Source organism: Manacus vitellinus, unplaced genomic scaffold, assembly GCF_001715985.3.
Source record: "Manacus vitellinus isolate BGI_N305 unplaced genomic scaffold, ASM171598v3 scaffold_0_pilon, whole genome shotgun sequence".
Classification (NCBI taxonomy): domain Eukaryota; kingdom Metazoa; phylum Chordata; class Aves; order Passeriformes; family Pipridae; genus Manacus; species Manacus vitellinus.
In genome coordinates this window covers 1,568,988-1,590,627 of record NW_021938789.1, presented here as the reverse complement: position 1 = coordinate 1,590,627, position 21,640 = coordinate 1,568,988, and the positions used below count along the sequence as shown (strand labels likewise).

General features: G+C 42.3%; 1 protein-coding gene across 1 annotated transcript; it reads left to right on the top strand.

Moving 5' to 3' along the window:
* The first annotated feature begins 1,837 nt into the window (after window positions 1-1,837).
* Window positions 1,838-9,053, top strand: LOC103755081 (histone RNA hairpin-binding protein). The gene is given in 9 exon segments (XM_029961390.1): window positions 1,838-1,855; window positions 1,857-1,882; window positions 2,119-2,250; window positions 4,681-4,785; window positions 5,310-5,369; window positions 5,623-5,754; window positions 6,327-6,476; window positions 7,484-7,565; window positions 8,311-9,053. Coding segments are annotated over 9 exon segments (822 nt in total). The 3' UTR covers window positions 8,428-9,053.
* The last annotated feature ends 12,587 nt before the right edge of the window (window positions 9,054-21,640 follow it).

Below are 21,640 nucleotides of genomic sequence, written 5' to 3'. Positions count from 1 at the left end.
AGTGGTGTGTGGGAACGGAGAGGTGCTGGCAGAGCAGACTTTACTGCAGCAGTGTGGGTGTCCATGCAGATGCCACCCAGAAAGATGTGAGCTTGTACAATTACAGTAAGTCCAGGCAACAGGAAAGGAATTTTCAAGGTAAATCCCTTCATAGTACTATTTTCAGATCTAAGTGGGAGCTAGCCTGACTGTTACCACCCAGAGCCAGGCGTTTTGGACACATCCTACAGCAGAGATGCTCTGAGGAGAAAAGTACAGGACCTGTGTACAACCTTCAGGGGAAAAATGAGTGGAAAGTAAACACAGTTCTTGCTTACCTGTTCTCAAAACAGTACTGATTTCAGTCAGGAGCACTAGGCACGTAGCTGTGTACGTGATGGCTGGAAACACCAGGCACAGTACCAGGCCTCTTCCATTTCTGTGAATAATTACATGAGAAATTTGTAGTTTGTGAAACTCTGCTTCATTTCCACGCTGGAGATGCAAATCCTCCTCTCACCATCCTTTGTGCATCACAAGGCTGAAGCATATCTTTATTTTTAAAAAATCAAAACCAAACACCACCCTGTCGCTGTGCTCAGAAAGTCTCTCCGAAAGCATTGCTGCACTTCAGTAGTTGCTTTTGTGTTTTAAACTGATACTAAAAAAAAAAACAACCACACATAAAAAAAAAAAACCTCAGACAATTTCTGTTTGCTGCTTCTGACGTCTGTTTTACTAGATGTGGCACTTGGGGACATAGTTTGGTGGTGGCCTTGGCAGTGCTGGGTTAATGGATCGACTTGATGATCTTAAAGGTCTTTTCAAGCCTTAATGATCCTGTGATTGTAAGGCCAGAAGAAGAAAACTCAGTGTGCTGCATCTTTCTGAAGTGTCCACCAGCCTTCAGGCCACAGGGGCTGCAAAGGTATTTCTGTTTAAAGCTGTGCGTATTCTGTTGCAGGAGTTCTCCGGATTGTTTATAAATTACTGTTGCAAAATGTTAGTGTGTGCGGGATTCTCAGGATGAGCAGGATCTCACTGTGCATGCAAGTGCTGTTAAAAACACCTGAAAGCTCTGCTTACCAAGGCATAGCAACCTCGTGGCATTACCCAACTTCCTTCACTATTGATATGAAATACTATTTAACGGCATGTCTTTTTAAACAACATAAATGTAACCGTCTGCCGTAGGGTTTGAACCGTCCCTTGAAATACCCTGAAGAGGTGCAGAAGAGCTGTGTCGGTGACCGGCCATCCTTCATATTTAAATCGCGGAGATCTGTGGGTTTTTTTCCTTTTGTTTCGGCTAGGGTTTTGTGGGTTTTTTTGTTGTTGGTTTGTTTTTGTTTTTTTTTTGCTGTTGTTTCAGGCGCGCGCCAAAAACCGATTCTCCCGCCAACACGCCCCGGGGGCGGGGCCGGGCGGAGCGGGCTGAACCACCACACTACCGGAGGGGGGGGTGTGGGGTGTGTATCGGTGTGTAAAGGCGCGGGGCGGGGAGTTGCGCTTTCCCCTTCTCCCCCTCCCGCACCTGTCCCCTGGAGGCGTCCGGCGGGGGGCGGGCGGGCCGCTGCCGCTCAGCCGCCGGCGGGAGATGTGAAGGGGCCGAGCGGGAAGGCGGCGGCGCTCCTTCTGTCCTTGTGTCCCCGCAGCGCCCCGCTCCGCTCCCGACCGTACCGCCCGGCTTCCTCCCGTCAAGCGCCGCTCCGCTCCCCCGTCACCGCCCGGCTCTCCCTCAGCGCCCGCTCCGCTCCCCTCACCGCCCGCTCGCTCCCCCCTCACGCCCGGCTCTCCTCTGCGCCCGCTCCGCTCCACCCCTACCGCTCTGCCCTCCCTGCCGAGGACACCCCTCGCCATGTCCTTCCGCCAGCGGAAGCCCTCACGGCAGCACGAAGAGCAGGTAGTGTCGCCGGGGTGAGGCGGGGGGTGGCGCGGCCCAGCTCTCCGGGCCTGAGGTGTGCTTGTGGTGGTGGGCGGGGGGGGGAGCCCACTCAGAGGGGGCGAGTGGAGCCGCCTCGCTGGGTTTGTGGGAGTGAAATGAGTAAATAAATACCTACGATGTCTGAAGGAGGTTTTAATGCGCTAAAACCCGCCTGGTTTGTGCTCACCTTGTGTTTTTCCGTGGTTTTTTTCCAGCCCGCAGCACCCCCCGCGCTGGGCCCAGGCGCGGAAACGCGGCGCCGATGGGAGGCGGCGGAGGCAGAACGAGCCCGAATCCTCGGTTTTTGAGGAAAACGAGCCCCGTCCTGCGGAGAGCCGGCAGGACAGGTGAGCGAGGCTGGCCACGGGAGCGTCTCCCGGCTCTTTTTGTTCGCCAGGAGCTGTGAACTGGCTGTTCTGCTGAGTTTTCCAAGCCCTATCGGTCGCTCATCAGCCATAAATAGCTGGTCTTAAAGGAGGGAAGAGGATCTCGGGCAGTGCTCCTACCCTGGAGTCACTTCTGAAGAGTGAATATTTAGTTCTTATCTCTTGAATTGTATTGATAATTTTCTGCCCTATTTCCTGGTTGCTTATTGCCATTTATCACAAAGTAATAGTTGTACAGGACATTTGTTTATCTGTAGATATAGACTGTACAAACCGCTGTGGTAAAATTAAAAAAGATGACAAAAATTGGATTTTTAGAAGTCATCTGCCTTCCTGTTTTTGGAGGCAGTACAGACTACACTGAGAAGTGTCAGCACGTGTGGGGGGCAATCCACTTCTGAGGTCTCCCAGTGTGTTCACACTGCTGCTCTTCTGCCTTCCTTACCATTGCCCAGCACAGCTGAACTTCATTTTAGTTGAAGTATCACATTTACAGTCCAAGATATGAATGCCACAAGTCCCTTTAGTGACTTTGATCAGCAGATGGGAGTTGTGGCCACAGCCCCAGAAGATTGAATTTAGGTTTCAAATCTAAAATGACGTGGGCTGTGCCCTGTAACTACCCATTTTCCTTTCCTGATAGTGGGCAGGGAAGATGTTGGTCAACGGCTCAACTTACAATATGCAAAGTAACTCAAATTGATTTCAGAAGGCATGTTTGAATAGGACTACAAGAATGAAACTAAAGATAGTTTCATCAGCTTCAACCTAAATAAGCAGTGTTTCTGTGTGTCTTCCAGTATTAAATGGAGCAGGGATACTTTTTTCATTTCAGTTTCGATTCAGCTCTGACTGAAATTGTTCTCTTCCTGTGATAAATTTTTTTTTACTATTTTTTTTTGTTTATGCCAATTCAACGTTGCCAAATTAAAATTCTAAAAAGCAAAGAGGAGCAGGATGGAGGCTGGGTCATACATCAGACTCAGGTGGGGCCAGCTGTAGCCTTGTTTTTCTGCTCCTGTGGCAGTGTTTGAGCACCATTTACAGTCCTAGCACAGCAACAGAACCTCTCACCAGGTGTGAAATGGGGATGAGGGTCTTGAGTAAGATGGCTGAGCTCAGTATGTCTGGCACCAGAGCAAATTAATGAAAAGAAAAAGCCATAGAGCCCTGCCAGTTGTCCCTAATTCTCTGCACAGGTGCAGAATCAAACAAGTATGTAAAGGTACATCAATGTTGAGGAAGAAGCTCAGGTGTTGGGACTGCTGGGTTTGTGCTGTTTGTTCTCTAGCACCAGAGAGCAATAATTGAACGTGGCCTGTGCTCTCTGCAAAACTAGAAATCAATATCAGGAAATGCTAAGAATCCATATAGATCGAACAGATATTTGCAGAGGGACCTGTACTGTTTGCTCTGAATTTTTAATTTTGCTGAGTTGGTTACTGGGTTTCATTTTAAAAGAATTTTAGACAACTTGGGAGCAGGGAGGGAGTTGAAGCTGGTTTTAGTGTAGATGGATCTAATTCCCTGACTTCAGGGGACATGTTTGTCCATAATCCTTGTAAGTGTCCAGAGCATTTCAAGATCCTCTGAAAAAGCTCTGCTCTGGAGGATACAGTTTTCAGTTTGTACTTAAGGAAAATTGGTCATCAGGAGGACAGAAACTGGAAAACACTGAATAGTCTAAATGTAGGCAGCTACAGATGGCTGAGAAGGGGTCTGAGCTTATTCCCCTGCAAGACTCTGAACCTGCTTGTGATGCTAATGGGCTGCAATAAAGTTGTTAAGCCAGTTTGCAAAGTCACAGCAAATCTCGGTTTGCTGGTTAAAATATGACTTTTTTTGTGCCTTTGCTTTCTCTATGAGGCATATTTTCACATGGAGAAACTCCTGGTGCTATGGTGTAATTTTAATTAATTAACTTTACATCTTAATTCTGTGTTCTAACTTCTGTCTCTTACATAGCTAATGGGTCTGCAATCATGAAGGAATAAATAATTCTTAAGTCATTTGGTGGAGTGAAAATAAGTGAGTGAGTAAAGCTGGTATTTCATGTACTGTTTTCTGAAGGACACCAGCTGAAAGTTATTGAAAGGGTGAGCTGCATTACATGCTACAGTGCTATGTTTCTGTAGATACCTAAATTAACTTTTTAAGACAAAATACCCAACACAAACCACCCAACCTCAAGGTGGAACTCTGAACTGATGCTTAATTTTACAGTGATGACATTTTAATAGAACAGCACAAGATTTTTCACAGCCACTGTGAGTAGTCTGAATAAACACATTAAATGGGGGTCAAACTGTGATTGAAGGAGATGCTGGGGGTGGGAAATACAATAAAACAAAACTTTAACATAGGGTTTTTTTTTTTTCCTTTTCATTCTAGTTTTACAACACCAGAAGGCCCTGGACCCCTTTCCCGGTGTTCAGACTGGGGAACTGCAGTGGAAGAAGAGGAAATGAGGACCAATGTCAACAAAGAAATTGCAAGGTACCCCTGGGTATTTAGGGTCAAGTGGGGAAAAGAGGGGAAATGGTAGTTGTCTTGTAGAATCTGTGCTGACTTGTATTTTTAACTTCACCACTGTAGTAAAATCAGGCCCACCTTAGCCTCTTGGCTGCTGCTTTTAGGTCAACTTTGGCTTAAGTCCTGCAGGAATGTCATGGGATGCTCACTGGAGAGTGGATGTGTATCACTAAGTATCTCCCTTTTGGAAGAAGCTTTTCCTGAATCTCCTAGATTGAAATATGTCTAAGGACTGTCTCACTAATGGCTGGTTTTTTTCATATCATTGCTATAAGAATAGGGGAATTTTGTAGAAAAAGAAAGTCCTCAGTTGCTTTTTTTTTTTTTAATTAGGGAAAACTGAAACATCCATTCCATAGTGGAAAGGTGTTTTACAGTGTCTGGGGTGCTGCTGCTTTACTGCTGAAAAGTAAAATCAACTGTGAGGCTGAGCCTTAATATTCTCTTTGTGTTACATATATTCTTAATCCTGATTTGAACTCTTACAGATACAGAAGAAAACTCCTGATAAATGAATTTTCAAGAGAAAGGAAGTCCTCCTCAGGAAGGTAGGTTAAATTTCTAGCTTAGCTGAGGAAATTTTGAAAACAAGTCTGCATTTTCACGTGCACCATGTTGTTTCTTGAAACGCTCAGTTTAAAATAGTTCATTTTAAGTCTCCTCCTACAGTGTAATTTAGTAACATCCAGAGCATCTGTTTGAAAAGTTTTAAGGTGTTTGTTTGTAGCCTTTTACGAGTGAGTTTGTTTGAATGTGGCTTGTTCTCCAGCAGTCCCAATCTACTGTGTTTTTTTCCTTCAGTTCTGATTCAAAGGAGTCCACTGCGACAGTAGAACTTGAGACAGATGAAGTGGTTTTAATGAGAAGACAGAAACAGATAAATTATGGAAAAAACACAATTGCATATGATAGATATGTCAAAGAAGTTCCTAGGTAAGCTGCCTGACTTCCTGGAAAACTGAACTGTAAGTCCTACCTGTTCTCTGTAAGCGTGTTTAATGTACTAAACTTGGTATCCAACACACATTCAAATAGAAAGTATCTAAAAAAAAAAGTTTTAAGACTTTTTTAACTGTGAAGTGTCACACTAACACTCAAATGAGGTGTGGTTTTCTTTTAACTAGGCAGTCTGTGAGAAATACCTCGTGCTGCAGAAATGGAAATGAAAGTTCTTTTAGTTGTGCTTGTCAACAAGAGGAAATGAAACTGCTTTTTGCAGTCGATGTTTCTCATGAGTTAACTACAAGACAAAATGGGCTACAGTCGCTCTTGAGTCTGGAATGAGGTTTCCACACCTGTGATTGATAACCCCTTTTTTTTTGTTTTTCATTTGACTTGAAATCAGAGAAACTACCAAGTTCATATGGAGTGGGCAAACCTTTTCTTGAGTGCTGGAGTTGCCCAGTAGTCTCTTCTCAAATAATACAGGCTGTAAGACTTAGCATTTAAAACTATGTTATGTATGTGTGAAAACCACTACTTTTTCACTTCTAATATCTTAATAGGTGCCATCGTGTACCAGGAGTCCATCCCAGAACTCCCAATAAATTCAAGAAGTACAGCCGCAGGTCATGGGACCAGCAGATCAAACTGTGGAAAGTTGCACTGCATTCCTGGGATCCACCGACTGAAGGAGGATGTGATCTGCAAGAAATGTATGTACAGAGCGTTCAAGATGCTTTTACAGAAACTAATATGTCAAGTCTCATGTCTAAAAAATAAACAGTTCATTCTGCAGTGCTCTGCAAAAGAAAACACCACACTGTCGAGGTGAGCTGATTCTTTCAGAGCAGTTTGCAGATTGATCTGTGGTAGGAGCAGTGCTGGAGAGTTCTCACCAAGGGCAGATCCCCTGAATATTGAGCTTGGACCAACACAGTGTACAAGAACGTGCCTCACATCCTTCTCACTTGCTAGTTCAAGAACAGTGGTATAAAAATGTTGTTTCTTGAGCGGAGAGGAGGAGAGAAGAACTTGTGAAATCATCTTAAGGTACCATTAAACTCAAAGCATGTCTACAAGTGTTCACAGTCCAAGCTGCAGAAACTCTAAAAGATGCAGAGTACTGCAACTGCTTATTTTCCTCTGTAGAAAGCAATACAGCTGATCAGGGAACATCCAAAATAAAAACTGTGGTAATAAAGGAATGAAGGGGACACAGATTTAACTTAATTCCTCAGTAAGCAGTTCTGTGTTAATGAAGTGCTGTTTTCCCTAACAGTGCTGATTTTAAAACCAATGTGGAGCAATGGGATCTAAAAGCAAAGCTTTGGTGTGGAAATAATAGTCTTATCTTTAGATCCTGGGTTCTAGGTCTATGTACAGTGGATATTAAACCTTCTTTGCAAAACAGATTGATGAAAACCTTGTCTGGGGAAAAAAAATTCTTCCCTCTTCCATAACACTTGTTATCATTTGTATTGAAGCATTTTTGTCTTTGACAAGTTGCAGTATTTAGTCTCAAGACTTTAATTCATTTTGGCTGTGTGGAGCTGACCTGCTGTTCCATCTGCCTTCCCCAGTTTGCCACCACTGTCCCTCTGATCCCTCTGGGTCTCTTTGCTCTCCTTTGCTCACTGTTTTCAGAACTGCACCACAAAGTGCAACTGAACATTAAAAAATGAATTTGTTTTGTGTTGTATTCTTTTAAATGATTTTACAGCTGTCCTGTTGACCTTGGTGAGATGGAGACAGAATCTGTTGGAAGCAATTCTGAATCTCAAACAAGCTGTCAAGATAATGATGTAAGCATATCTGTCATTTGCATAAATATATTTGTTAACAATTTGTTAATAATTGTTTCCTTACTTAGAACTTTATCCCAAGTAGCCTGAATACCTGACAAATTCCATCATCTGTTATGTTTTAGGAATTGTTTATAAAGCTGAGTAATCTTTAAATTTGGATATTTTCCTGCTATAGCCAATATCTCTCTGTAGTCTTGGACTTAGAGAGTTAGAATTTTAAGTCATGTCAAATTACAAATATCTAATTTTTCATAGCCTACAAAAGAAAATTGTATCTGTTGAAAGCAAATCAGTTGTGAATTGTAACATAGAATGCAAATAATGCTTTAGATTGCAATACCTAATGTTAAAATAGGGTGTGATTTTCTTGGCACACAGAATTAGGCTTCTTTTATATCCACAGGGCACTTGGTACAGCTGAGCAGTAACCTTCAGTAAAGATCTAAGAATGCTTTTCTTACTGGATATTTCTTTTTTTTTCTGATGAATATTAACTCTGTATATTTTCATGTATATAGATCCTTAAAACACTTGCAAGAAATCTTCAAATGTGGTTGAATGGGCAGAAGCCTGCATTTAAATCTCTGTAATCTTAAGACTAGCCTTGGGGTTTTGTGTGGCCTTTAAAGTGTTTGTAAGCCTCTGTTATAGGGTGGTCTAGCTGAATTACAGAAGTTAATTGGGTTATTGCCTAACTAAATCTGTACTTAACTGCTAATTATTAACTGCCTTGGTCTTCCAGGATAGGTGTTCTGGCACTCCCACGAAACTCAGACATGTTGAGTATCAAGCAGAAGGTGAATTTGACCTGGAAGTGTGTTTGAGTGAACCACTGAAAGAATTTGATACTGTGAGTTAAATAGTCTTATGCAAACTGTTTTAGAGAAAGTTTCCTTTAAATTTGAGAGGTTAGCTTGATTCATAACCTGTTAATAGTAAGAAAGCTTAAGCAAAGTTGAAGACTCTTTTTAAAGTCATGGTTGGTCTACATATTCTCCAGACCAGACTTATGTAAAATTGTGATTAAGTTGTGTGACTTCTTGTTAACTTTTAATTTATGTATATCAGATTTTTTTTATAAAACTCTTCAGTAGAAAAACTAGCCAAAGGCAGTGCTGTCCTCAAGTAATTATGAATAGTACAGCAAGATCTCACCAGTTTCCCCAGCACCACCTCCCCCACTGTGTCCGTAATTTCAGTTGCCCACCACCTGCAGATAAAGAGCGAAGTAGGGAGATATTTTTGTATATTCCTTTGCTATGACATCTACAGAAGTCTGACTTGAAGTAATGCATGTGGCAGCTGAACCACGTAGCTGATTAGTAACTAGTAAACTCATCTACTGCAGTTACTTACTGTAAGATTAACTACCTACCCTAAAAAAACCCCTTTATTTGCAAAAACATTTCAGAAACAATTGGAAATTAAATTCTCTCGAGAAATTGGAGGTCAATATGCTAAAGCCTATGCAATAATGGCTTTTTTTTTTTTAAGCATTAGCCTGAATTTGAAATTTGTAAATAGTCATCAGTCATTTGTTAATACAGTCAAGAAAACAACGTCTAGGGAAAGTTCTTGGTTCTTCTAATTTGCTGGTTTTAAATGTAAAACTGTTGTAAATGATAACAACTGTACAGATTTTCTGCTGAGAGCAGTTAATGTTTCTATTGCTTTTACATGGGATGTTGCTGGAAAATAAATGGAATTGCCTTTACTTTTACTTATGACTCTTCAGCTTCATTTCCTACTGGCAATGTTCTGTGGATAACAAAATGCAGGAGAAGACTGGAAGCTGTGCATCTGAGATATTGATGCTAGGCTGGGGTATACTTGTGTTAGCACCATCCTCTGACTTTGAGCAGGACCTTAAAACTGTTTATTTTCTGTGCAGGGCACCAGAGTGAATTTGAGTCTGAGTTACAGTGGGCCTGTTGTTGACCTTTTACAGACTCCTTAGAAGCAGTTTTAATTTAGTAATGTCCATTAGCTGGTTAACAAATTCTGTTCTCTAGGAAAAACTGCTGGAAGAGCTGGGTGGACACTTCAGTCTTGTTTACTAACAGGATCTGTTTTACAGTCACCTCACTTGGGTTTATCTCTAAAATGAAGTTTTTTAGGTGTTGATGTTACAACACTCAGGCTCAGTGGAGACACTTGAACTCTTCAACTCAAGTATCTTAGCTAGTAATACTGCTTACAGCTGTCTAATATGTTAGACACTCAAAATCTGGTAGCTTGACTTGATAGGGAAACCTTAAATAACCCTGGAGTAAATTGTAACTCATCCTTTAAGTGGAGATTTAAATGACACAGTAGAGAAAAAACTATTTAAGATTTTTAAGGGGAGGCAGGGGCTGGTGGTGTGTCAGTCCTATACCTGAGTATCAGAACAGCCAGTAGAATTGTTTTTTAAAAAATAAGTTTTTCTACCCCATTATAGCTGCCCAAACAGGTTGGATCAGTGGAATATTCAGGAGATTGTTTAGAGCCTTCATAAGGTTAAGGCTACTTAGACCTGGGTTTGAAATAAGAAAGCACGTGGGTGAGGGCAGTCTCTCAAGCACAAATCCAGGCTGAGGGATGAACAGCCAGCTGTGTCCTGGGCTGCACCAAAATCAGCATGGCCAGCAGGGCAAGGGAGTGGATTCTGCCCCTCTACTCTTGTGAGACCCCACCTGGAGTGCTGCATCCTGCTCTGGGAACCCCAGGACAGGGAGGACATGGACCATTTAGAGCATGAAGATACTCAGAAGGCCGGAGCATCTCTCCTATGGAGACAGGCTGGGAGAGCTGGGGGTGTTCAGCCTGGAGAAGAGAAGGCTCCAGAGAGACCTTTCAGCACCTTCCAGTACCTAAAGGGGCTACAAGAGAGCTGGAGAGGGACCTTTGACAAAGGGCAATGGTTTTAAACTGAAAGAGGAGGGGTTTAGACTGGGTATTGGAAGTTAATTTTTTAGTGTGAGGATGGTGAGGCCCTGGCACAGGTTGCCCAGAGAGGCTGTGGCTGCCCCATCCCTGGAAGTGTTCAAGGACATGTTGGATGGGGCTTTGAGCAACCTGGTCTAGTAGACAGTGTCCCTGTGCATGGCAGGGAGGGTTAGAACAAAATGATCTTTAAAGCTCCCTTCCAACACAAACCATTCTATGATTCTGTATTGAACCAATAATTATCCACTGAGATAGCTAGAGGAGACACACATTTCAGAGCTTATTGTACAGAAATTTATTACTCTACTAATCTGAAAGATTCCATGTCTCTGAAAATCAATTTTTATTGCTAAACCTTATCCATAGCTTCAGCAAAAATATTAATTCCAGAAATTATCTAGGAATGATATCTGAGACTGCTATTATGGTTCTTTGTGAGAAGGTAATACATGAACAAATACTATTAAAACAAACAAAACCCCGGTCTTTTTGAGTCATTTAAGTTCTCTGTGACAGTCCTTAGGATTTTGTGATGTGTGTTCTTTGGAATCTGTATTGGAGGAGGAAATACAGGAGTCTGACTAAAAGATTCTGCTATTGGTATAATGTGGGGAAATTGTTCAGCTCTTCAGGTCCGTGCTATTCAGCACACACACTCCTCCAGGAACTAGGTATGTGTGAGCATTTTCCAGCCTGGAAATGTAACTGGTCCATGTCCAGTAGCTGTTTATGAAACAGTCTCAGATTTGTTAATTTTTCCTGAAGGAGCTGGCCATCCATAGTAGTGTATTTAATCCTACAAATTATTCCCCTTTGCCCTCAGCTACTTAGAGACCTTAGTTTTTATGGCTGGCATTTGAAGAGAACAGTTGTGTTATCCGAGTTTGGATGTTTTTCCCAAGGTACTGAACGCTGAATTGGAAAACTTGTTTTTTGTGATAGAATAAAGCCCTCTAGTGGTTAAATGTGGGCTAACCCCATGCACTTAGGGCAGTGTCTGGTGACAGATCTCGTGGAAAAGTGACATCCATATGTTCAGCTGTGCATAGATGCATGCAATGGAGTTTGCTTCAGATGGAGAACGGGCAAGTGCTGCTGTCAAACTTTAGCCTTATTAGGTTAAATTCCTTTAAAAATAAAACTGAACAGGTTGTTCCGTGGGCAGCAGAACCTGTCAACCCTGCTTTTTATAGACCTGTGCCTTCTGGTTTATGTTTCTCTTACTCCCTTCACACCAAGCCTTATCCTCTTTCAGCATCCTCATGCCAAACCTGGCTAACTGACAGCAGTCATGGCTATGGATAATTTAAAGCTCCATCTGGTTTTGGGTGGGCTGTTGGTATGTGTGTGTGGATGGGGTGGCAAGGCAGAACACTGAAGAGCTGAGCTGTCCCAACTTTTCCTTCGCTTGGACATTAATTGGGTCTTCCTTCGTGACTTAGCTGTTGTCACATAAAGCTTCAAGGAACATATGTAACTTTCTGTTCAGTATCTGACAGACAATTCAAAAATTAGAGGGGGCAGGACAGATTTTGGGAGAGATTTGCCAGTACAACCCCTTAAGCCTCCAAGAAAGACAAGCTAAAACCATCTTTGTTCCATGAATCTGTTTTTGAGTCCAAAATACCATTCAAACAACCTTTTGTTCATGCACATATCTACTGGAGTTATTTTCAGGATTATCTGCTTTGTTGTGTTTCTAATGTAAATAAAAGCCCTGGTGTGGAGGCAAAGCACATGTGGAGCAACTACAGATTCCTGAGTATGGATCTATGAGGAAAACTGGGGGATGAGGCACTTGTTTTTCAAAAGTGGGCTGGTACAAGAGCCCTTTTGAAAGAACTTTGACCTTACTGGACATTCTTACTCTTCTGTGTTGTTTTCTTCTATATGGTTTCTCAAAATGTGGGAAGAATATTTACTAGCTGTTCAAAATTAAGTTTGAGTGCTTCCTTACAATTAGGAAAAATTTTGCCAAAATATTATTTAGATAGTTAAGAGATTGAAGTTACTTCTGACAGTGTCAAAAATCCATTTTATTTTCAACGAAAACAGCGTAGTTAGGATGTGGTATATATACTTTATTTAGGAGAGAAAGTGGTATTGCTGAGCAGAATTTATTCTACTTGTGTTGTATTTAATTTTGTGGTATCTGGGTAATACAAAACACACAAGGAACCAAGATGTAACATCTGCCACTTCTGGCCCCCACTGTATTTTTGGATTACCAGTCCTATTCATTCTTTGAGCTTGTCTCTTACCTCTTGGATTGTGCTTGAGCACAAGAGAAAACTAATTTATCCAAAAGGTTCTGATTCAAACGCTCGAGAAATAATTTCATTTTGAGTGGAAAAGTTGGAGCTTATATTTGTGGGTTAAAGTGGGGCCCAGCTGTCTGTGTTGGGGCCTTTCTGTCTATCCAAGTTTCTATTGAGAAAGTTCCTGGGAGGTACAGGGATGGCTCTAATTATTAACAAAAACAACGTTCCCTTTTGTGTTTCTTTAGAAAGGGGCTGTTCCATTTCTGCTGAGAAATACTTTGTTTTCAGAAATATGAGTGCAATATAGAGATGAAGATTTGTGCCTGCTCTTTCATTCCACTTTCATGTGCTGGAATCAAAGATACTTTGGAGCACTGCAGAGGGCAGTAAAAGTGCATGTTTAATTACAGGCACACAAAAGGGAGCTCTGAGTTGCTTTACATTTGTTGTAAATGCCAGGAATCTAATTATACTTACTGATTCTGACCTCAGGAGCAAGCCATAGTCCCAGTAAAGCCCCTTCAAGTCTGTCATCTTTCACTGTTCTTTCCATTTCCAGTTTCACTTGATCTTAAGCCCATTATTACAAGGAATGGAAGATAATAGTAACTTAACAGCAGAGAGAGGAAAAATGGACTTCAGGGGAAGAAAAAGTCCTCCTGACAGGATAGTATGGGCCTGCCTGTATTTAAAATCCTTAGTGCTCTACAGTGGAAATATCTGAAAATGTGTTTTTAAATTGTTTGAGAAAAAACTATTTTTTTTCCTGAGGATTTGAGATTTCCAAGGGAGAATTAATTTCAGGATTTTATCCACAGCTAACTACTTTCACAATATTCCTGAACATTGAATCCACATTATTTGACATGTGTTAAAATGTGTTTGTGTCCTACACCTACTAAACCCTCACTGCTCTAGTAACATTGCTGTCTGAATTAAAATTACACATTGTAGTTGGAGTGTTGGAAGTGAAAATCAAAGCGGAGAATTAGCAGCAAGTGAAAGGATTATATTGGTGAGGTTACCATGTGTGGTGCACAGGGGAAAGAAAGTCAGAGAAAGGAATACAGAGAGAGCCAGTCTCATCTAGAGGCTGCTCATGGAATGTTGTACGCAAGGACATGGCAAATTAATAGATATATAAAGACTAAAATTACATTTTGTTGGTCCCCTGCACTAGAGCACTTATCTTGAATGAAAAAGGAGAAAAGTTAAGCCAGCCAGGCTTATCTGGAAGCAGACTTAATGCCTCGATATGCAGCTAGAATTTCTGTAACAATGTGCTCCAAAGATAAGAAATACGTAGCACTGACTAACAAAGAATGGTCTGGTGATGCTTAGAAGCATTTGATACTAAGTCTAGAAACCTGTAAATTTATGAAATAACCACTTACTATTTTCTGACATTTGATCATAAAACTTCCCTTTATTCTTACTGGAGAAACTAAACTGCCAGGAACAATCTTGGTGCTAGACCAAGTATGGCACGTAGTGTAAAGCACAGAGGTGAGGCTTCACCCAATTCTTGATCTATTTTTAATGGAATTCTGACCATTCTTTAGAATACTTATAAAGAAACATTCTGACTTGGCAATATTCTCCTCCCAATAGTAAATATAGATACATCAATTATTGAGATGAAAATATTTTTGTAGATATATAATATTTTTAAAAATCTTCTGAGATGTTGACAGAAGTGCTTCCAGTATGAGTGGATCCCATTATTTCTCATAATAATAATAATTCCATAGACTGAGACACAATGCAGTTTTATTTTATTGTTGGGAACTAAAAGGCTGGATGAATGGAACTGCAGGTTTTGCAAATCATAGTCTGGGCTGGCTGAAGCAGTTGTATTCAAACAGGTGGTGAGCTCTTCAGAAAGTGTCTAGAGGTGGGCAGGGATAAGCTTCTCATGCTGTAAAAAATTTCTGTACACCAAAGCTCTGTTTTTTTAATGAGAAAAAGCAAAGCTGTCACTCTGAGGAACTTGGATGCAGATCCTTGCTGTGCCTGTTGTGGAGAAAGCAGCTAAACCTGGGACTTAACCTCCCTGCAGGCTCTGACTTGTGCTTAGTTGGGGATCAGGCTCTTGTGGTCAGAAAATATTCCCAAAGAACCTTCCTGTAAAAATGTCACCAAGTCTATGTTTTTACACCAGTAAATAAAATCTTCTGGATGATGTTAAGGTATTCCCTCAAAAAAACTCCTCAGCAAATCTAACATGAATTTTCAAGCTCCAATTCAAAGAGGTCAAGTGGATTTGGGTAGCACAGAGTAAGATATACTTTATCTGCCAGCACCAATTTGTTTGACTAGAGCCAGAGGTAGAATTTAGGCCCTTTGCTGGAATTCAAGATTAAGTTATTTTGGGTTTTTTTTGACATTAGTGCAGTTAAAAAGTTATGAAAACTTATGTGCCTAAGGACACAGATCTGAAAATTGTGACTTCTTTCATTGACAAACACTGTTTTTCTTGCCTTTATAGCCTCTCTTGATTTGGCTGTGATGCATTCATGGGGGGAAAAAACCCACCAAAAGTTTTTCACAAATTAAAATGAGTATTGATGGGGGAGGGGGGAGGAAACCCATTCTTGAAGGTCAACTATTAACAACAAAGTAAAGCCCCTGTGTGAACTTTGTTGTAAATCAACTAATAACATATTAAAGCTGAGAACAGTATTTTGCTTTCAGAGTCTTGCTGCTGCGAGTTGTGCTTTTCGTGAGGATGCAGATGAAAAAAGGATGATCCCTTTAAGAGCTTGATAGGTTAAGTCAGAAAATTCATATCTTGCACACCAGGCAAAAAAATATGCTAGCAACTGCTGGGAAAATGACAACTGCAGTGTCTGATCGCTTGTCAAATCAATGAGGCTTTTCTCTCCTTTTGGTGAGAATTTATTTGCAGGGGTTGGTGAGCTGAGAAAATAAGATTCCTGACCTAATGGTCACCCCCATTGGTATCTCATTGTGGAAAATACTCTCTGCTGCAGTCCATTCAAGTGATTGGCAATGACAGCTTGGATGGATATTGTCAGTTGACAGGGCTTTGCACTCTCTCTGTTTTAAAAATGATGCGAGAGATCCCTTCCCCGGCGTGCCGTGCCACAAGTTGAGTTTATGAATGAATGGATGAATGCATGCTTCTCTCCTGTCATCCCCAACAAAAAAAAAAAAAAAATATTCCAATCCCATCCCTGAAATGATATGCTAAGTAAATTCACACACATGCATTTAACAGGCAAATGGTGCCCGAAGGCAAGCTGAGCAAGTCCCTTCCAAACACTGGGGCTGTATGTGGGGTTTTTTGTAGTCATTAGGAATTTCATGGAAAATGTGAAACTGCCCATTTGATATGGAAAATCTCCATGAAAAATGTGAAATTCCAGTGTTTCCAGCAAGGTTTTGCTGACAGCTCATGCATGGAGAATAGCCTGAAAGACATGCATGCAATTAAGGGATCCATATAGGCGAGCTGGGGAGAACAACACAGGCAGTGGGGGATGTGGCCTTTGCTAGGGCCAGCTGGTGTCTGCTCCTGGACTCTCTGAGGGCACCAGACCATTGAGAGAAGTGGGGCGAAAGGGGAAAAAAAAGAAAAACACAGAAGCTTCAGAGAAAATGAACCAAGTCTATCGGAGAAAATCCCAGAGCTCCTAGGTAACCCTGTCCCTCCCCCTTTCTGGATGCTCCGAGATGCAGCCCAGACTGTGACACAAGTTTCTTGTCTTCACAGACGTGACAGTAACGATGCAAATAACAGAGGTGGTGGGGGAGCTTAGCCAGGGAGCCAGGTGCTGGGCTGGGAGGATGAGGATGAATGGTTTGGGAAGGAGGGTGTCTAAATTGTGCTCTGTAATTGCGTCAGGCCTGTCACGCCACTGCTTGTCAGAGGTGTGCAGTTGAGGAGATACTTCTGTACCCTCTCATCCTTTCTTTGCCTTTCTGAATGGTTTAGCCCTCCAGGGAAAGGCTCAACTGTTGTATTTATTCTGGAAGAGGGACTGAATTCATGTGTGTTATTAAATGTGGAGGGTAAAGCTGAGAACTGCAAACCCTCCCGTGCCTCCCCCCTTTGCTGCAATAAAACAATATAGCACTGCAGGTACTGACTGCAGTACCTTTAAGGTACTCCTTGCCTTGCCCGTGGTCCTTTATCTGCAGTCCAGTGACACCAGCAGCACTTTGTCACCTTGGCTCCTGATTTAACCAGGATTAGAGGGAAAGGGTCGGATGGTTTGTGAGCTCTGGGGGCTGTAGGTTCACGTAAGGGAACTCTGGGGCACAGGCGGAGCACAGCCTTGCAGTGGGTTTTGTTCTGAAAACATCCCCTGTAAAGTCTCTTAGCACCATCACTCCTGTCTGACAGGGCAGGTGTTTTATCCTGTTTGATAGAGCAGGTTGGGACATACCTTATCTGTGCTGTAGACATGTTGAAGTGGGCAGTGACCTGCACTTGGAGGAGCTGTGTGGATCAAAAGCAGCACGGCTGCATTCTCCAGCTGCACTGCCACAACTCCTGGTGCTGCTGGATCACCCTCAGCTGGGGTACCTGCTCTGTGCTCCTGGTGCCATGGAGACCAGGATTCAGTGGTGCACACATAGCACCATGTAAAGGAGTGTCCAAGCACAGAAGCGAATTGGGAATGAACCAGGAGGCCAGTTGCCGACTTACATTCTCATTTGGAGTTCTCTTGCAAAGAAAATAGGGCTCATTTGTACTGTTTCATTTATACTGTTTCATTTGTACTGAAATGCCTCTTGTATGCCATGTTTGGGAGAGAAGGTGGGAGACAGAGGGACTCACAAGAAGGGGGTAAAACATAACATCAGTTGGTGTTGTGTGGGAATTTAGAAAATGAAGCATTGGTCAGTGTTGTGTAGGAATTTAGAACAAAGGTCTGCTCTGCAGGCAGGAGAGATGACTTCAGGAGAGGCTGCCTGTGGAAACACTATTTCTGTTCAATGAAGGACAGGAAAACTATGCAGCTTCTGAAATATCACAGCAAAATCATCTCGGATGCCCTCTCACAGCTGCACCATCAAAGGAACTACATTTAAATTTTTTGTTTGGACTCTTCCCCCTTTCCCCCTCCCTTCCCAAATCTCTGAGCAGTCACTCCCATGCACATGGAATATATAAACCATCCAGCAAGAGTATGAGGGTCCTGTTGCATGAGCTTTGCAATTGCAAAGAGGGAAGGTAAGAGGCTTTCGCTGTTTTCCAGATCACTGTCCGTTGCAACTGGAATAAAGCTGTTAACTTGGTAGCTTAACCAACTTCTCTCAGAAAAGCTTGGGCATCCTGTGCAGCAAAGGTGCTTTGTTTGTAGAGGTCTCTTTGCTTTACCAGGTTGCCTGCAGTCCAGGGGAAGTGGAAGTAAAGGGACTTGTTAGACCCTGTTGGCTGAGACTGCAACACAGCTTATAGCCTTGTTTTGGGCAGTCATTTGCTTCCACCTCTCCTGGGTTTTAGCTCTGTTTGTGTTCTTTTAAAGAGGGTGTCTTGTGTGGCCTGAGGAGAACAGCGATGTGGGAGTGCAGAGCACAGGAGGGGAGAGCACTTTGCAAATTACAAGAAATTAAAAGACTTATCAGGCGTTTCTAGTAAAAGAGAATTATGTGTGCGACATGGGGCAGCAATTTAAGAAGAAGATACTGGTTGCTGGAGAGGTCCTTGGGGAAGAAAGTAAATCCAGACGTGCAGCCCCTTCCCCTTTGCACAGCAACATCTCAGGTAATGCACTTGCCCTGTGATGCTGTTGGTTTGCAAGTGATATAATGTGGCATGTCTGCTCCGTTCCTATATTGCCTAGCAGGGAGCAGCATGCCTTTATTAATGTCAAATCCCTTACATTTTGGAAGGTGAGCATTTTTTTTTTATCACCCTGGATATGCAGGGCTGTGGTTAACTGTGGAATTGGCTCAAATTGTAGGTATTGTTAAGGATTTGGGTGCATTCACGTTTAAAACCCGTGGAGTAAGGTGGTGGCTTAAATACGAGTCAGCTGGGCCTTTATCAGGGTTTGGCTGTGGATTAGGGCTTCTCATCAGCTGAGTGTTTTATATTGATAAACAACTCGATCCTATTTTGCGTTTTTTCTCATTTAGCTTGCAGAAGACAAACTAGATTCAAAAGGCAAAAAAATAGCTTCGTAGTTCTGTAATATTACTATTGCTTAAATAACTGATTTCTCTTCTTCCATGGGGAAAAGGCAGAATTGTACCAACCAGGGCCAAATAACGAGAAGAACTGTGTTTCCCTTCATCACTCACATGTGCATGACTGGAATAGCCCCACACAAAACCAGTCTGGAGTAAAGGTTCTTTCACTCTGTAGATAAAAATAATTGTCCACAGAATAAGTGACTTATGTTCTGTGACAGATTCTTCTATATAAAAGGCAGTTTTGCTCCAATGGCAACAGCCACAAATAGATCTATCCAGAACCAGTTGCACCAGCCAAGCCTCTTCCCTCGATTAGTGGGCAGAATGTGGGTGAAATGATAAGGAGTGCGTGGCAAATTGAAAATAAAAATGATGCATTGTTCTGTAATGCCGAGGCTTCACTTTCTGCATATGTGCCCTTCGTGCCGTCGTCTTTCCAGGGGAAAAATATTCTCATTCTCTCAAAATTCTGGTGGTCACTCAACCATGGTGAATGTGCTTGAATCTTAAGATTTATGATCACAATCCTGTTATCTGCAGTGTCAGGATGATTATCCCAGCAGTCCTGTGGGACCGACCTAAAAATTTTTGGACAAGAAAATTATTTGTCAGGAATTACAGCAAGATGATTTGTTCTGAATTTGAAACAGACATAGTTATTTGCAGCTGCTCTGGCTGCCCCATCTCATCTTTCCCATGCTGTCCAAACAAGATGAGATACAGGTTCTGGTTTCTTCTGTCAGCATGTGACTGGAAGAAAATTCTCACTTATTTTCTTTATTTTACAGCTGTGAGGATGCAATAGCGGCACCGTATCTTAAATACAAATGAAATAAATTTTATCTTCTGTGTCCAAGGATTTGATCTCTTGTATCAGGGTGGGTATATTTTATGGAGCACGCATGAAATACAGAGAGGTCTCTTGTGTGCAGAAATTTGAAGAAAAGTGTCTCTTTGCCATGCAAAGCTTACCACTGCCCAAGTTCTAATCTCTTTAACCAAACAAAAGACAAGCCCAGTGACAACTACACTACCTATTTCAGTATAATTTCTTAAAGCCTCTGGTCAACTTTCTGCAGCACTTTATCAGAAAATAAAAACTAGTCTTCAGACTAGTGGAGTATGAAAAACCATGAAGTTTCCCTGGAAAAAGGAGGATCACGAATCACTTTTATACTTTTTAAAACTTATTTCACAAATGTTCCTTCTCTAAGCAGCCTCTCCCCTCAACTATGCCTAGACCTCATACTAGAAATTAACTTCAGCACACGTACAAATTTGACCAGGTGGCAAATTCTATAGACTTCAAGGTCTGAAAGATACTTGTATCTCAGTGCTTTACAGATAACTTGTCTGATGTGAGATCTGCTGCAGTAAATGGAAACCTCCCACTGACTTCACATGGCTCCCAGATTAGGTGTTTGGGAAGGCCACAAACACCACCTGTGACAGAGAAGTGACTCAAGTTATGTTACACCAGGTTTTCTGCCTCTGTCTGATTCCTCATTCTAAATGTGTTAATTGTACTGGGCTGCTTTTCTGCTGGCCTTGCTGAATATTGTTTCTGAACACAGGGCTTCACCAGCACCCACCTGGGTGGAGGGATTTGAATTCTTGCATCTACAATCGTAATTTGATTGACTTTAGCATCTCCCGTGAACATCTAGGGGCAAGGTGAGGATGCCTGTAGGGCACCTCACAGCAATTATCAGTGGACTTTTGGGGAGCTCTGTGAGATCTCTGGACACTTGCTCCTCATCCTTCACAGTCATCTTGTATTGTCAAAGAAGTGCAGCAGAGCAAACTCCTGTCCACGTTGCACAGCCAGTGAGGACTCTGTTGTGCTGAAGGTCAGAGCCACTTGAAAACTGTTTACATAAGTCACAACCCAAAAGAGTTCCAAATCTGTTAGTTGCTCTTAGATGCTTATGATCTCCACTGATCCTTCTAATCTGGCGATAATTTATAGCCACATCTGTTTTGTGGAAGAGGTGAGTCAAATTCAACAGCTGAAACAAGGTCTAGGTAATGCCCAACATCATTTAAAGCTGGAAGAGACTCAAGACAACCACATAGTCCTGCTACTTATTTTGTACCATCTCTTGTAGTTGTCAGACCCCTTTGTAAGCCAAATAACTGGTGCATCAGCCAGTTGATTTAGCTCAGTGAAGGTCACAAAAAGAGCCACAGCCTGTGCAAAAAAGGAGGAGCAGGAGGCTGAGGGAAAGCACTGGAGATGCACCAAAGATCTTCAGGTTGGGGGGAGCTGTGCCCGAGGGCAGAAGTTCTGTTATGGCAAAAGCAAACTGAACAGCAGGTCATGGTAAGGGAAGACATTGCTCTTCTTCCTTCTGCTTCCAGCTGTGCTTTCCCTTGGGCCAGCTCTGGTACACGTGGAATCACCTGGCTAAACAGGCAGAAAAGCACACTGGGAATAGGAGTGTTTGCATCTTGAAGGGATCTGAATGAACACAGGGAAGGGTCCGTGTGAGGGAGGAGTGGGGAGAAAGGAAAGGCTGTACCCTCAGTCTGTGTGAGGGGAAAGTGCTGCAGTGTGGACAAAGCCCAGGAATCTATCCCCAAGGAGAGCAGATCAGTGAAAACGAGGGAACACCACCATCACTTGGACAAGAGGTGCAAGGAGCTGGTTAAGAATATGAAGACATTATGTAGTCAGTGTCCCGTCTGCTGGGTGCTAGAACAGAAGACAAGGAC